At 44.9% G+C, this 16,509-nt stretch overlaps 1 protein-coding gene across 5 annotated transcripts in view; it reads left to right on the top strand.

Moving 5' to 3' along the window:
* The window catches only part of COA1 (cytochrome c oxidase assembly factor 1), a 95,043-nt gene extending 79,331 nt beyond the window's left edge, over window positions 1-15,712 (top strand). For 3 of the 5 annotated variants that reach the window (XM_017894927.1, XM_017894930.1, XM_017894926.1), the window contains exons 2-6: window positions 4,871-4,923; window positions 7,060-7,159; window positions 9,285-9,433; window positions 14,340-14,416; window positions 15,301-15,712. In XM_017894927.1, the coding sequence (XP_017750416.1) occupies window positions 4,909-4,923; window positions 7,060-7,159; window positions 9,285-9,433; window positions 14,340-14,416; window positions 15,301-15,400 (441 nt within the window). In that variant the 5' untranslated portion in view covers window positions 4,871-4,908 and the 3' untranslated portion in view covers window positions 15,401-15,712. Of the gene's footprint in view, window positions 1-4,679; window positions 4,737-4,760; window positions 4,786-4,870; window positions 4,924-7,059; window positions 7,160-9,284; window positions 9,434-14,339; window positions 14,417-15,300 lie in introns of those variants that run through there. The other 2 variants (XM_017894929.1, XM_017894928.1) reach the window with 2 other exon arrangements.
* The last annotated feature ends 797 nt before the right edge of the window (window positions 15,713-16,509 follow it).

The raw sequence follows: 16,509 nt of genomic DNA, 5'->3' as shown, positions 1-16,509 counted from the left end.
AGGTTAAAAGTCAGCGCTTACATTTGTATGCTTAATTTTAAAATGCTTAATTTCATAGTCTTTTACTTAAAAAAAAAAAAACTTTTATTATGTTTACTCACATGCTTTTATCATTATGTTTTTTGGTACTATCCTTTTGTCTCCCTTACCTTACATTTGAGACATTTCATTCTTCAAAAAAGTTTAGTCTTCTTTTATTTTGTTTTGCCATTCATACTTCTTTTCTTAAATGCCAAATTTTAATCTTTATTTTCGGCCTTTTGGGTTTTGTTTCTTATTCTTTTTCATTTCAATTTATATTGCCTTACTTTTTAAATTTCTATTGTCTTAAGCATAATTCTCTGTACTATCTTTCTGCTGCCCTCACAACCTCCTCTACCATGGCCCTTGACAATTTTTCGATTTTTAAAGGCTGAACGATATATGTAATCCGCGGGGTGGCAGTAGCAATGAGCCATGCCCATTCAACAATAGGGAGGAATCATCTTTCCATTTCCTCCCAGTAGTCGCTAAGTGATTTTGTATCTCTTTGTTTTACCTTGTTCCCTTAAATTATAACTTGGAGATATATTGATTAAAACTTTCCCAGTGTAGCAGTGATTTGCTTCTGGCAGATGGAAATGGCTTTTGGACAGCACATCCTACCTGTGTGAGAAGCTGATTGTTCTGAAATCCATGGTCTTGGCTTAGTGGAGAAACCATGGCCTCTGGAGTCAGATGCATGTAATAGTTCTGACAGGGAATAGCTGCATGACCATAAGCAAGTTTCAGAACCTTTCTTTTTTTTTTTTTGAGACGGAGTCTCGCTCTGTCGCCCAGGCTGGAGTACAGTGGCCGGATCTCAGCTCACTGCAAGGTCCGCCTCCCAGGTTTACGCCATTCTCCTGCCTCAGCCTCCCGAGTAGCTGGGACTACAGGCGCCCGCCACCTCGCCCGGCTAGTTTTTTGTATTTTTTTTGTAGAGACGGGGTTTCACCGTGTTAGCCAGGATGGTCTCGATCTCCTGACCTCGTGATCCGCCCATCTCGGCCTCCCAAAGTGCTGGGATTACAGGCTTGAGCCACCGCGCCCGGCCAGAACCTTTCTTAAGGCTTTTTTTTTTTTTTTAGTTCAGAAAGGCAAAAATAATATCTACCTTTTATGATTGTTTTAAGAAATAGGAGTAGTGCATATAAAACATCCTGCATGGTGCCTGGCCCATAGTGGTTACCCAGATGTAGGACAAGCCAGGCCAGCCATGTTACCCAGAGGAGCAGAGGTGAAGTGAATAGGTTATGCTTGGCAAAGCGCTGCTTTAGAGGACTATGGGTGTTAATAGGCCTGCTGGGAATGTCACATGGCCTGTGTTCATAGCCGGGCTTTTGACCCTGCTCCTGCTTCAGCTACCTGTAATGCTGCTTTATGTGCTTTGTTCCCAGCCAAGCCCGGCTGCATATTGCGATTACTTGAGAAGGTTAAAAACCACCATTGCCTGGGTCTTGCCCCTGTTGATTCTATTTTAATTGGTTTAGATGTGGCCTGGACATCTGCCTTGTTTGTTTTGAAACAGGGTCTTGCTTTGTCGTCTAGGCTGGAGTGCAGCGGCATGGTCTTGGCTCATGGCGACCTCCACCTCCTGGGCTCAAGCCATCTGCCTGCCTCAGCTTCCTGAGTAGCTGGGACCACAGGTGCACGCCACTACACCTGACTGATTTTTGTATTTTTTGTAAAGATTGGGTTCTGCCATGTTACCCCGGCTGGTCTTGAACTCCTGGGCTCAAGTGATCTTTCTGCCTTGGCCTCCTGAAAGGTGGGGATTACAGGCATGAGCCACCGCATCTGGCCTTTTTTTTTTTTTTAAAGCTCTTCCTGTGATTCTGGTGTGCTTCCCAGCTTGAAGTTGCACCACCTGCCTGCTTCCACCCTTCCCTTGTGGGATCCTGTCTATGGCTTGAACTTCCTGGCTGTTCTGTTGATCTCCCTGGTGATGCTTACTCTGGTCCTGGCTGAAGGGAGGCTGACAGGATCCTCCAGCCTGTGCCAGCTCGAGCGTCTGCTGCATCTGTTCAGCAGACTGTTCTTTGGCTCTAGAAAGGGTTTAGTACTTTGGAAAAGGTTTATAAACTATTTGCCTTTGGAGGCCAAAGCCATCCCTTTGTGTATCAGAGCAGAGCTAAGACTGCTTTCCTAAAAGACCTTGGCCAGTGCTTTGTGCCACCTTCCTGTGGCTAACAAGTTCCTTGATTTTCAATACAGATGCAACCCTTGCCTTTTGGCAAACTGTTAAGCAAATAAATCTGCCCTTATTTGGCAACGTAGTAGACTGATTGAACTTGAGTTTATTGCAGAGTATGGCACATCACACTTTTAAATTTTCCCTTCTTACTAGAAGACTGGTTCTAAGAGGTAACATTCCTGCAGTTAGCCTGAAATCCATCTCTATTCCTCTACAGTGCCTTTTCTAATTTTTGTTTTTTTGTGAGGTCGGGGAATACTTAACACTCTTCAAAAGGCAACTGAAGGGGCAGGTAAACTGAAGCTGGTTGAAAAGGAGCTCTTGCTACCCTTGACTCACTCCTGAACCCATTTCCTGCCCACCACTCGCACCCCAACCCCTTCTTTGACGTGGAAGGGCTCTGGGGAGTCTTGGTTGATCCTCACTGCCTAAGCACTCTTGAGTCCTCACTCTTTTGACTGCTTGTAAAATAATTCTTCTGTTTTTTTTGTTTTGTTTTTTTGTTGGTGGGGGAGTATGAATGTGGCTTTCATAGTTGGATGTTATAAAACATAGTCATTTGGTAGTTGGGAACTTCTTATTTTGTGATCTTGTTTTAATTCTCAGGTTGTTTGCGACACCAGTCACTCGAGAGAATCTCTGAGTCTTGGCTTTCTGAGGCTTCATGTATTCTTAGCAGCTGTTGTCTTCCAACTCAGTGGTAGATTTGCCTTTCCCCACGGACACTCTGGACCTTGTAGCTCCTCAAGCTTCCCTGTCTGCTGAGCAGATAGGAAGCCGTGTCAACTATGTGGCACCTTGAGGAAATACCTAGTGAATAACAGTATGTCCTATTGTGCTCTAACTTTATTTCAGCCTTATTTCTTTTCTGAATATTATTTTTCATTTATCTTCATTTCCTCATCTATCTGTTTTCTTCTCTTCTAAAGTATGTATCTTTGTTAGCTCCATCATCCTTTTTGGAATGAGTAAGTATAAAAATAAGTAAATAAATAAATAAGACCCATCCTAAATATTTTAAGAAACCACCGTTTTGCGGCACACTTGCTACCTTGGTCTTAGCTCTGGGCTCTGCTGTCCTCTGGCAGTACTGCTGCATTGCCTTCTCTCCCCGCATCTGCCCACCCCTCTGTCCCAGAGAGATTTTTCTGTAGCCCCTCAACTGCAGAGTCCCACAGCTCAGGGTCGAGGGTCTTTCTTAGCAGTAATCACCCACTATGCTGCCGCCCCTCCGTTTCCGGACCTGTTTCCTGTGGCCCCTCTCCTGCACTTTACACTTCAGTTCTTGTTTCTGCCCACTCTGCCTTTGTTTGTCATTTCCTGGATCTGAAGCTGTTTTCCTGCTCTTTCACCTTTCTCTTCTTGGTAAACTTCTGTGAAACCTCCGCTGATTCCCTGCATCAGGGTCGACCACTTCCTCAGCGTTACTTCCTCTCTTGGTGCATATATCTGGTTGCACTAACCAGGCTGCTGCTAGCCCGAAGGCACCTTTGTGCAAATTAGAAAAAGACACCCACCCCTTCTGCAAGATACTTCATAGTACTTCCAACTGTTGGCAAACCGTCTTAATAAAGACAGACATCTTTGATGTCTCTAATGTGCATGGTGCTCTACAAGGGTTGTGCAGTGCATAGCTGTGCAGTTGTATGTGATAGGTCTATGTTATAATTATTTGTTTTATTGTCTGTATTCCCTTCAGGACTAAGGAAAATTCCTTATGTCTTGATACCGTTATTATATTCTTACTCTCTGACCAGATCAGACCCTCAGTAACCGTTTGCTAAACAAAAGAAGGAATGAAGGTACAAATATGTATCTACCTTGTCTGGAAAAATAGCAGGAAAGGCATGCCTGCCAAGGACTTTTACACTGAACAGTAAGAATATATTTTAGCTCAGAGACACTGTTTTCACATATCAATATTGCTTTAATTAGATATCTTAAAGCTAGTGTACCACAGTGGTTGAAAGAGCAGATGCTGGAGCTAGACTCCATGAGTTTGAATCCCCGTTCTACCACTTACTCACTTATTAGTGCACCTTTGGGCATATTACTTAACCTCTCTGTGCCTCAGTTTACTCATCTGTAAAATGAGGGTGATGATAATAGTTCCTACTTCAAAGGCTTGTGAGAATTAAATGAATTATGTAAAGTGCTTAGAATAGTACAAGACACATAATAGTAAGAGAAGTGTTAGGTTAGGTATTAATCAATATTGTTAAAGTTCATGTATGGGTTTATTGTACTATTGTTTCTTTTTAACTGTGAAGTGCTGTTTTCACTCTGTCATGTACAGCTTTTATTGCTAGCATCTTGCTTCTGCGGGTCCAGCCACCTGCTGATTGGCCCCGTGTTTGTGCTGTGGTCAAAGCACTTGCTGCCTGCGGTTCTCCCTTGCGCACACCGGTTCTTTGGTTGCTGTAACGAAAAGTACATAGGACACAGACAGGAAACCCGCAGGCTTTGTTTTTTCTTCCTAATTTGGCAGAAGGGGGAAAAACCAGGGCCTTTCTCAGACAAGGTTGTTTTAGAGTTTAAATTTAACTTCTTGTTCATGTTCTAAAGCTTGGGTTGGTAATAAATCTTGGCTGTATGAGACTAGAGAGAATTGGGCTTTAAAAAATGATTTTAATGTAAAATCTTTTCTAATTGCAGGACAACTTGCCTTTGCTGATTTTCAAGAGAGTTGTGCTATGATGTGGCAAAAGGTAAGGGAATATTCCAGGGCCAAGTTCCCCACTAGAACGTGCCAGGGTATTCTCGAGTTAGACAATAGAAGAAAGTCACTCCCTGAATAGTTACGGGCTTCTCCTGGTCTTTAGGGTTCACTTGTGCTTTAACTTCACAGGAGGGATGGGAGGGGCATTTTCTGCATTGTTTCCGGCTTTGTCTTTCTCTGGTGTCCCATGCTGGCGTTGGAAGCTGTAACACTCTGGGAACGTCTGCATAACCCAGTCTGGCTGCCTTACCCTGTTGGGCTCTCTTCAAATTAAGCAAGATCTGACTAATACATTCTTCAGAGATGCTCTGACCGTTTTCATTATGAGAACTAAATGGCTTTTCCCAGATCACATTACTGTAATTGACTTTACACTCATTTTGATACTTTTACATATTATAGGGCACTAGCTAGAACTCTCACAGCAGTTGCTGTACATTTGTTTGTGGTTTCAACAGCCTTTTCTAGTTGAACAAAACAGCATATAAGCAGATAATACAAAGATAATCTAAAATGTCACCCTCCTTCATTTGTTAAATTGATCAAAGCCCTTTATATATGTAAACCTGGATTAAATATTTTAGTATAGAACTGGTCACCCGTAGCCTGATTCAAGGGTATGTTTAGTTATTAGTTCTCAGAAAGAATGTCTCCCTGAGGAACTTCCTCCAACAGGGTTTCTATGGATTCCTTTACATTCAAGTTTTCAGAAATGATGAGTAGACAATTAGTTGTTACTCTGTGTTCTGGAAGGTGGAGAAGCAGATGGTGAGAATGTGTTCCAGCCAGCAAAGGAACTCACATTATACCTAACTTTTCTGCACTGCATTACCTCTGACCCCTTTAGGACACATCAGAGGCTTTGTTTTGTGAAAGGAGCACAATTAAAATCTGAGGTTAAATCTTCAAGTAGGGACACAAACACTTACGGAGTTTTTTCTTTTATCTAAAACCGGAATTTCCATGTCTGTCCAAAATCTCTATTCGTTTTGGAGAAATGTCAGCAAAGACAGACAGGAATTTACCTAAATCTCACTTAGGGTTGGGATGCGCTGATGGTCAAAGCAAACTGAAAACCCACAGAAATAATTTGATTCACAAATGCATTTTGTTAGCAATTTTTAAAAATTGGTTGTCAGCATTTAGAATCCAGGCAATTTCACATTAAAAAAAAAAAAAAAAAATCAGATTTCTGACCCCTCTTGAAAAATGGAAAGATCCATTGAGACTGGGGCCACATAGCCACAGTCAGCTGGAGCCAGGTTGAAGCTGTCTTCTTGGCTGGGCCTTACGTCCTTGTCTTTGCAGTGTCTGCTGTCTTTTATGTGACCTGTTTGGCCCTGTGGGCGTTTGAATTGTGACCCCCTCTCCTGTCCTTTCCTGTCCTACTCCTGTAGCCCACGTCCTACTGTTTTATGGTCAGGTATCTTACACTTTTCAGAAAGCCTCAGGCTGCTGTGAGCAGTGGTTAAATGGCCACCAGGAAGGAGGAGAGTTGGCTCCAGGGAGTCCACTGCTGCTCCCAGCCCCACCCAGGCCTTCAGGGGACAGGGGCTAAAGCCAGGGTGGATGTGGTGTGCTGTATTTGCTGAGTTGGCATCCCTCCATCTGTTCATTCAGCCTGAAAGTCATAACCAAAGTTTCCTCATCCCAAGGGTGGGGCATTTTTCAAAATATGAAAGAAAGGAGCCAGTGACAGCTCCAGCCCATTTGCAGGCTTATAAGGACCAGCCATTGCCACAAAGGATAAGCTTCCTGTTTACCAGTTGGCCTGAGACAAAGTGGTTGTGCTTCCTGGCCACGCGGGGCTTGGCACACAGTCTGGGCTCTGTCTGTCAGGATGGTGGGCTGAATGCTTGCTCTGTGCTGGGCCGGCTGGGGGCGGCAGGGTCCCCACAGCATGGGTCCTGGACATGGGCCACTCTCGAGAGGGCACCCTCAGAAGGGCACTCAGTTTGGCTCCAGAACCAACCCTGGCATTTGGAAAGGAAGCAAATGAGGGAGGGCGGTCTGGCCTCCTTGCTGACTTCCTTAATGCTTCTTTCCTTGAGGGGCCCACGCCAGGCAAATCCCCTTGGCACAAAACAGGGAATCCTACAATAAATTTGTATCTTTTGTTTTTAAGTATCCAGGAAGCAGGCAGTCAATTCCTCTGGGAATAAAGGTCCTTTTCGGCGGTGTGTTCGGTGCTGGGGGCTTTGCCCTTGTGTATTACCTCATACAAAGTAAGTATCCTGCAAGCCACGTGCAGCCTGACCTCCTCCTAGCAATCCTGCTCCTGCTCCTCTATCAGAGGAAATACTTGAGATGCTTTCTTTAGATTAGAGAAGGAGGAGAGGGTGATTTTAAAGGCTAGTCCACCATTTCATTGGCTGTAGCTTCCTCTGTGTCCTGTAATCTCAGTTTTTCCAGGAGCAACGAGTACAAATAAAAGGACCAGGATTCATTTGCATAAGAAGCCTAGCAAAGCACGGTGGGCTTTCAGTCCAGTGCACACACAGTGGCTCCATCAAGATTCTGAGATTATATAAAGAAAGGACAGAGGGAAGGGGAATACCAGATGGTTCACAGGTGGGGAAAGCTGTGAGTATGGGTCCAGTGTTGTCAGCCTTTGTTGCACTTTCATTCTCTGCTGTTGATTTAATGGAGGAGGGACCACAAGCAAGCGACTCTGACAGGAGCAGAAAATAAAAGCAGAGACCACGATGGCAAAATCCCGACACATGCAGCTTCCAGCCCCACTGCACTCAAATTTGAATTTGTAAAGACAGGCCACAATTACTATCAGCAGCCAGGACATTTAAGGTCATTTTAATGCTACTGGTGGCAAAGCGGCAGCATTTTTTTCCAGACTGACTTTTTTAAGGCTCCTTTATCCCCACTCAGCTTGGCTCCTCATCCACTCTGCAACATTTTCACTTCTTCCCAGGATGTGAGTGTCACCAGCAGACAAGCAGACAGGCTCCAGTGTCCTCTGCAGCCTCTCTGCACCTTCCTGCAGAGTTGGTGGAGTTGCTGAGTCTAGAGGGGGCTTGAGATGAGCATTCCCAGGAATGATTCAGACTGAATAATTTGGCCGCCTCTTCCCTCTGCCAAAGGGCAGGGGCAGGACATGAGAGGAATGGGTGCATTTTTGGGTCAGGGTTCAGCCTTCTGGTGTGACAGCCTTTCTCCCTTAGGAGGCTGCTAAGTTGGTGAGACCTGGGCACTGCAGCTGACTGCCTGGGTTGAATGGTTGAATCTTGGCTCCAGCTCTTGACCAGCTATGTGGCCTTATGGGGGAGTCCGTCACCTTTCTGGGCGTTAGTTACCTTATTGGTGTGATGTGTGGTAATATTAGTGCCTGTGCATGAGGTGAGAATTGAATCTCACAACACGAGAGCTATTGAACATTGTGAGATGTGTGAAGTACTGAGAACAGTGCCTGGCCATGGAAATCACTCAATAAAGATTACCTGTCTGGACTCTGCTTCTGTCCCTTCTTTTCCTACCATGGCTGGCACTGTGTTCATTCCTGTGGTATTCCCTGTATCCCTGTTCCTGGGAAGCAGCCCAGGAGGGGATTCCCTTGGCCTCTCCAGAGTCAGGTCACCTTTCCTTTCATTAGTGTGATGTGACCTTCAGAAGGGAAGCACTTTCTGTGGCCAAACTGAACAGCCTGCTTGGGAAGCCTTCCTGTGCTCCCTCCTTTGGGCAGCTGATTATTAGAACTTACAGCTTCTGGGAGGTGCTGCCCAGAGTTCCCAGGTAGCCTGTAGGCTCAGAATGATTCCTGAGACTGAGAGCAGTTTGACTTGAAATGTTGGCTTAAATCTCGATGAGTGAACATTCTCATATCCTGTTTCTTGGCCTGAGGGTTTTGTTAATGTTGTGGCCTATTTTACGTCTCATGTTAGTGGAACAGGCAATGTTTAGAAGTCAGGTGTCATGGCTTCTGGCCTCGGCTTTGCCGTGGACCAGCTGTGTCACTTTGAACAAGTCATGGAATCATAGGACTTTAGAGGAAACTTAGAGACTTGAGAGGAAACTTAGGGAAGAGCTGATCAAACCCCTTAGGTGTAGAAATAAGGCAATGAGTGAGGGTAGAAATGAGGTGAAGCAGAAAGGGTCTGCATGAGGTCAAGGCCCAAGGTCATCTGCACATCCCTGCAAAACACTGCCTGCCTGTGCTTTGGTTTTTGAGTCTGTAAAATGGACAGTTTAGAGTAGATGGTCCTAATTATTCGTCCATCCACAAATTTCATGTTTCTATTTCTACCCTGTACGTCAATTGCATTATTTAATTTTCTTTGTAGTAGATTCTACCTGACCAAGTTCAATAAGGAAAATAAGTGTGTCTTTCGTCCTTAGAGCTTCATTCCAGGGGTTTATATTACAAGTTGGCAATGGAACAGCTGCAGAGCCATCCCGAGGCACAGGAAGCTCTGGGCCCTCCTCTCAACATCCATTATCTCAAGCTCACTGACAGGGAAAACTTCGTGGACATTGCTGATGCCAAGGTAGGGTGCTTTCCCTGCGAACTGTAGGCTGGTGCCTGCTGAAGGAGAGGAGAGTCTACTGTCTCCTGGAAAGTCTTGGAGTTATGGATTTGGGATGGGAAAATCCACTAAGTAAAGCTAGGTTTAGCACCTTTAAAAAAAGTTTTTTTATTATGGATTTTAATGTTTATATAAAATATATTTTATATTATAGATATATTTCTATAGACTTTTCTTCCATTCTGGGGAATTGATGTGGCAGGGAATGCAGTGGGTATGCTGAAGTCACCATCTTGAATTGAAGGTAGTAGAGAAATGACCAGTGGCGGTTTGCTACCATGTTGGCTTTGATAGCTCTCAGCACTCTGGGAGGCTGAGGTAAGAGGATAGCTTGAGCCCTGGAGTTTGAGACCAGCCTGGGCAACACAGCAAGACCCTGTCTCTATCTCTCTGTCTCTCTGCCTGCCTATCTATCTGTCTATCAATCAATCACCTATGTATCTATCTATCTATCTATCTATCTATCTATCTATCTATCTATCTATCTATCTATCTTTTAGCCAGTCAGTCTGTCTGTCTGTCTGTCTATCTATCTATCTATCTATCTATCTATAATTTAGCCAGGTGTGATAGTGCACACCTATAATCCCAGCTACCCAGGAGGCTGAAGCAGGAGGATCACTTGAACTCAGGAGTTGGAGGCTGCAGTGAGCTATGATCATGTCACTGCACTCTCCCTTGGGTGACAGAGTGAAACTGTCTAAAATAAAAAAAAGAGCACCTGTATCCAGTCAGTTCTCATTGAAATGTAACCAACTCTTTAAACTTTGATTTTTAAAGTGTATTTATTTACGTTGCTTCCACAGAATACTAACCCATTTTTTTAGCTGTAACTTATCTTTTTGTACTTGATGACGCTCACTTGCATGTAAAATGCATTTGTTCTTCTGTTTAACAAACATTGGCCGGGCACAGTGGCTCAAGCCTATAATCCCAGCACTTTGGGAGGCCGAGATGGGCGGATCACGAGGTCAGGAGATCGAGACCATCCTGGCTAACACGGTGAAACCCCGTCTCTACTAAAAAAATATAAAAAAACTAGCCGGGCAAGGTGGCGGGCGCCTGTAGTCCCAGCTACTCCGGAGGCTGAGGCAGGAGAATGGCGTAAACCCGGGAGGCGGAGCTTGCAGTGAGTGGAGATCCGGCCAGTGCACTCCAGCCCGGGCGACAGAGCGAGACTCCGTCTCAAAAACAAACAAACATATTTTGAGTATATACTCTAGTTTGAGGAATGATTCTAAGCTGTGTGGGGAATAGAGGTGCAGAAGGCTTTTGGGGTTTTATAGTTGAAAATTCCTGAGTAAGACGGGGTGAGGCAAGCCCTGTCACTGTTATGCAGGCCTAGGGGGAGTGGCTGGAGGCCTGGGAGATGGCTGTGAGGACTTTGAACGGTGGAGAGGAACACCCGGCTGAGGAGCAGCATGACCAGGAAGGTCGTCACTGTGTCCTCTGTCAGTGTGATATGGCAGTGGAGGCACAGGTGGGCGAGGTGGGTGTGGACGGGTAGGAGAGGCCGCGGCCACCAGGGGGCCACAGTGTCATCTTGGAAAGTGTGTGCTTGACTCTAGCAGCAGAAGCCCATAAAGTATTGGAAGGATAAGAGTGAGGTGATCTGACCTACATTATTTTTTGTTATTTTTAGTATGTTCTTAATGGACCTAGCTCTAATGAGACTTTTTTTGAACTACAAAAGCAATTCATGCTCTGGTATTCTGATTAAAATACTCCGTTTTAAAAGAAAGTGTGTTTGTGTAGCTTGGCGATGTCCAGGGACTGGCTACAGTGAGCCACCTTTAGGAGAGAGACGCAGCCACACTGGTGTGCAGTGGTGAGAGCATGAACCAGAGGTGTGGCCTGGAGAAGCAAAAGATGGATGTGAAGGCATCGTGGCATCCAGGTGGCAGAACTTGGAAAGAGTCATGTATCAGGAGTGGGTGGGTTGGAGGTGATGCTCCAGTGTCCAGCATGGATGTGAGTGGAAGGACGGCAGCGACACTGCGTGAGAGGACACGTGGGAGGAGCACAGGGAAGGGCTGGGCATGTGTGGAGTGCTCACTCTGTGCCAGGCCACTGGATTGCTCCCATGGTGTGGCGGAGCCCGTCTGTGCTTCCTTGTCTTTGGTCACTTGGCTAGACCCCAGCAATCCTGAGAACCTGGAAAAGCCAGCAGGTAGGTCTGGCTGTTGCATTTCTCTCAGCACAGAGCCCAGCTGTAGCGCTGAGGAAGTGTGTGCCAAAGGCGCCTTTGCTGGGGCTGGTTGATGCAGCATCCATGATCTGGTGCTCCAGGAACCCCAGTGAGAGTAGGGTGAGGCCATAGTGGTTTTGGTGGGAGCTTTGTTCTGTCCAGCTTTCACTTTGGACCCAGTGGTGCTGAGAGGGCGCCTTCCTGGGCTTCCCCACATCCCTGGGACCTTGACCATGCTGTGACTATGTTGGCTGTGGTGCTAGGTTCTGGCTTCTACTGCTGCCAAATGCTGTGACTCCGCGGTGACAGGAGTTCAGAGTCTGCTGCATCACAGCCACCCGGAGCCTCAGCACATGCCTTCCAATTTGTGGACTATTTTTGACATTCTGTCAGGGTCCTTACTTTCTTTATAATCAGCTGTTTGTAAGGATGCTTGTATACAGCATATGCCCTCTTATCCCAAATTCCTTTATTTGCACTTCTTACAGTTTTTCCAGAGGTGAGATGTTTCAGTTGTTCATGAAGTAATTGTCGTACATTGGGATTTTTTCCAGAGAGTGTGTGTGAGATAGTCACCAGTGACCAACGTTTGCTTTACCAGAACTCCTGCTTTAATCTTTGGCAAGGTCTGGCTGGTGAAGGAACCAACCCGTCAAGTGTCACATCTGCACACGGAAGCACAGCTACGCACAGTTCAGACACTGGCCCCTCAGAGTTTGCTGTTCTTCAGAATCCTTCTTGCTTCTGCCCATTTTTTTCTCCTTCCTTTTTTTTTTTTTTTGTTAAAGCACCCAGAGATGCTCAGTGTATACTCCGTTGCTTAATTCTGTAATCTCCAGAGAAAAGCTGTAGCTTGACTCAAACAGTGGGACCCTGAAGATTTGTTCTTTTTTTTTTTTTCCTTGAGATGGAGCCTTGCTCTCTTACCCAGGCTGGAGTACAGCGGTGTGGTCTTGGCTCACTGCCGCCTCCACCTCCCAGGTTCAAGCGATTCTCCTGCCTCAGCCTCCTGAGTAGCTGGGACTATAGGTGCGCACCACCACGCCTGGCTAATTGTTTGTATTTCTAGTAGAGATGGGGTTTTGCCATATTGCCCAGGCTGATCTCGAACTCCTGGCCTCAAGTGATCCACCTGCCTTGGTCTCCCAAAGTGCTAGGAATATAGGCGGAAGCCACCATGCCCGGCTAAAGATTTGTTCTTAAAGTGTGACTAGTTGACTGCCTATTCACCTGAGTTATGGAGCCATGTTCCAAATCCTGTGCCTTCCTTCAGGTGTGTTTAAAGGAAAGAAAGAGTTTTGGAAAGCACAGATGTGCACCTCAGTAGTTTCTTGGTGGCAATTTGGAATGGGTGGGATATGCCCCACCCCACCCCGCCCCGCTCCGGGAGGTATCTTTGGCCATTACCAAGGACACGGGAAGGCACTCTGGGAGGTGCCTGTCTCATGACGGGCTTCCTTATTGTGGCTCATAGCTTCTTTGGTTTTCGTGAGAAACTAAAAACATTGCATTCACTATTTTTTTTTTCTACATTGGACTGTAATCAAACAACTGCTCAGGGGCTCTCAGGCCGACTCCCCGGGCATGGGCATGGCAGCACCTGGCAGCACCCTGTGGTGCAAACCCAGCCTGTGGTGCTGGGGATGAAGGAGAAACCCAGGACTCCGTGTCGTCTTTCCCAGACAAGCCTTCATGTATTATATTTTCCTTAAAGCTTGTTCTTTAGGGTCCAGGTCAAAATATGTACCAATTTGCTGGCAATAGGTTCCTCTTTAAAACAGTGAATTTCTTTTGGTATTTTATTATGAAAAATTTCAAACATACAAAAAAGATAAAAGAATTTATACTGTGAGCACCTATAGCTGGTACCTGGATTCTACAGTTAGCATTTTGCTCTGTTTCCGTGAGTCTATAGTGTTATTTAGATGGATTACAAAGTAATTTTCAAACATTATACACGTAAGCACGTACATCATTAAGTAGAGTTTAATATTTGTTATGGTTCCTAGTTTGTTTTTTTTTTTTTGAGGTAAAATTTACATTCGGTGAAAGGCACAAATCCAAGTGTCCTATCTCTGATGAGTTTTAACAAATACACCCAGTCGTGTCACTCAAGCCGTTATCTAGATGTAGATTGCTCCCAGCACCTGAATTCCCTTGTGCCCTACCCAGTGGGTCCCTTCTCACATCTTCCAACTCTACCAGAGGCAGTCACTTTTCTTTTTTAATGTTTGAAAATTACTTTGTAATCCATCAAAATAACAGGTTTCCAGCATAGTTTAGCCTGTTCTAAAATTGAACATAAATAGTTATATACTTCTCCTGTGTAAAGCCCTTTGACTTGGCGTATTTTTGATACTCATCCATGTTGCTGCGTGTGTCAGGAGTTTGCTCCTTTTTAACAGTGGACTTTTGAACGATCATTGGAAGTAGGATCATAGGAGGCCTCTGTGCCAAATGCAAAGACTGCCATTGACCTTACCAGCCAACCAAAGAGGGGCAGGACATTTGGAAAATCAAGTGGATTCTCCAGCTGGGCTGTTAGAAAACAGCTCACTTCTGTGGAGAATCACTGGATTTTATAGGCTTAGCTCTAGAAAGCATCATTTTGTCATCATCTTCTGCAATGACAATAATGTATCCAATTACATCTCTCCTTTCTGTCATTTTACACCACAGTTGAAGATTCCTGTCTCTGGATCCAAGTCAGAGGGCCTTCTCTACGTCCGCTCCTCCAGAGGTGGCCCCTTTCAGAGGTATCCTGGGAAGGTGACGGCAGTCCAGGGGGTGGGAGGAGGACTTCCTGACGGAAGCAACCCTGTGTTTTCATTTGTTGGTAAATTGCTGTGGGCATAGGAAGAACTGTATTTCAAGCTTGAAGCTGAAAGCTTCGTGGCCTGGGCAGCAAGCCAGTACTGTGGCTCTTAGCTGAGTCCAGTTTATCCATACAGTCTACTGAATTGCCCTCTCCTTATGTCGTTGAATTCGTAAAACTTTCCAGTTATAGTGATCTAGGTCTGTCATAATTTGATGCTATGTTACAGCTTCTCACTTCACTGCCTCGATTGTTACAAATGAATAAAGGGCATGGATTCTTGTTCCAGAATTTATTCATCACATTCTTTGCATAAGCTCTCCACCCCTTAATTGGCTTTGCTTGTCTGGTTGCCAGTAGCTACATCCACTCACTTCCCCCACGGGAAGCCTCTCTCATAGATGTTTGCTGTTTAGCCAGGCTGTGTTTTAATTCCCAAAGACAAAAGGACCAGGAGGGGCCCACCTAGCTCACCCTGGGCTCACTGACCTCTGAGCCTGGGATTAGTGCACGAGCTGGCTGGATTCCACGCCAGGAACTGAAGGTCAGTGTGAATTAGGAAATGAGAAATAAACTACTCCTTCTCCTTCCTGATGTCCTTCCATTCGCCTGTCGTTGTTAAGCCTGCCTTGAAGTCGAAGCTGGTTAAATAATGAAAGCCCATGGTAGAATGTTACGAATTGTGTTGACACAGTACTCACACAAAATGTTTAAAAAGATTTAAGGCATTATTCAAAACAACTGCTTTGTGCGCCCCTTTTTTTGACTATGGCTGTTGCCTCAGTGTTCACAGATTAGAGATAGTGTACTTTTGGTTTCTCTCAGGTGGCACCTTGATGAGGTCTTTTTAGAGCTCAAGGATGGTCAGCAGATTCCTGTGTTCAAGCTCAGTGGGGAAAACGGTGATGAAGTGAAAAAGCAGTAGAGACGACCCAGCAGACCCAGCGCGCTTCTAGTCCATCCTCATCTCTACCATATGCCCACTAGGGTGGTGGCCCATCTGAGTGGCAGACACTCCTGCAACCCAGTTTTCCAGACACCAGTGGGATGATTGTATGTGCCAGTACATGGTAATTTTGGTATAATTCCAACTTGGGCACAACGAATGCTATTTGTCATTTTTAAACTGAATCCGAAAGAAACTATTATAAATTGAAGATAATTGATTTAAAAGTGCTTTGTATAAAAAAGCAAAAGATAAAAGGAATCAGAATTAATAAAATGTTTGTTGATCTTTGCTAGTTCTCATTTCTTTCCTTTCTCTTCCTCTTCCTTTCCCCTGGAATTTTTCAGTCCTCATTACAAAGCCTAAAGCTCAGTAGTACTGAAGGGATTTTTTCTAAATTATTGACATGAGAATGATGAGGAAGACCACTTTGGTTTTTCACTCTACCTTGAATTCATGTTGTTAAGTAGATTGTGGACATTCTCCATCACTTTGGAATATTTTGTTTGCATTTATTTCTATTTCAGATACCAACCATCTGCCCAGTTGAAGATTTGCAAAATAATTTTTATTCCAAACATTTTGAAAGCTTAGAAAATTTATGTGTGTACATATACACATAAAGTTAACTTAGGAAAGTTAGTTTGAAGGTAACAGCATCTGGCTGGGCGTGGTGGCTCATGCCTGTAATCCCAGCACTTTGGGAGGCCGAGGCAGGAGGATCACCTGAGGTCAGGAGGCCTGGCCAACATGGTGAAATCTCATCTCTACGGAAAATACAAAAAAATTAGCTGAGTGTGGTGGCAGGTGCCTGTAATCCCAGCTACTTGGGAGGCTGAGGCAGGAGAATTGCTTGAATCCAGGAGGCAGAGGCTGCAGTGAGCCAAGATTTCAACCATTGCACTCCAGCCTGGGCAACAAGAGCAAAACTCCGTCTCAGGAGAGAAAAAAAAAAAAAAAAGGAAAGAAAAAGAAGGGAAAGGGAAGGAAAGGAAAAAGCTAACAGGTTCTTACCTATCTGCTTTCCAAACAACTTAACTGCATGTTAGATAATCGTATCCTTAGGTTTTATTAGTCTTATAAGGAAA

Source organism: Rhinopithecus bieti, unplaced genomic scaffold (genome assembly GCF_001698545.2).
Source record: "Rhinopithecus bieti isolate Rb0 unplaced genomic scaffold, ASM169854v2 scaffold_26424, whole genome shotgun sequence".
Lineage (NCBI taxonomy): Eukaryota > Metazoa > Chordata > Mammalia > Primates > Cercopithecidae > Rhinopithecus > Rhinopithecus bieti.
This window is presented reverse-complemented; position numbering and strand designations above follow the sequence as displayed.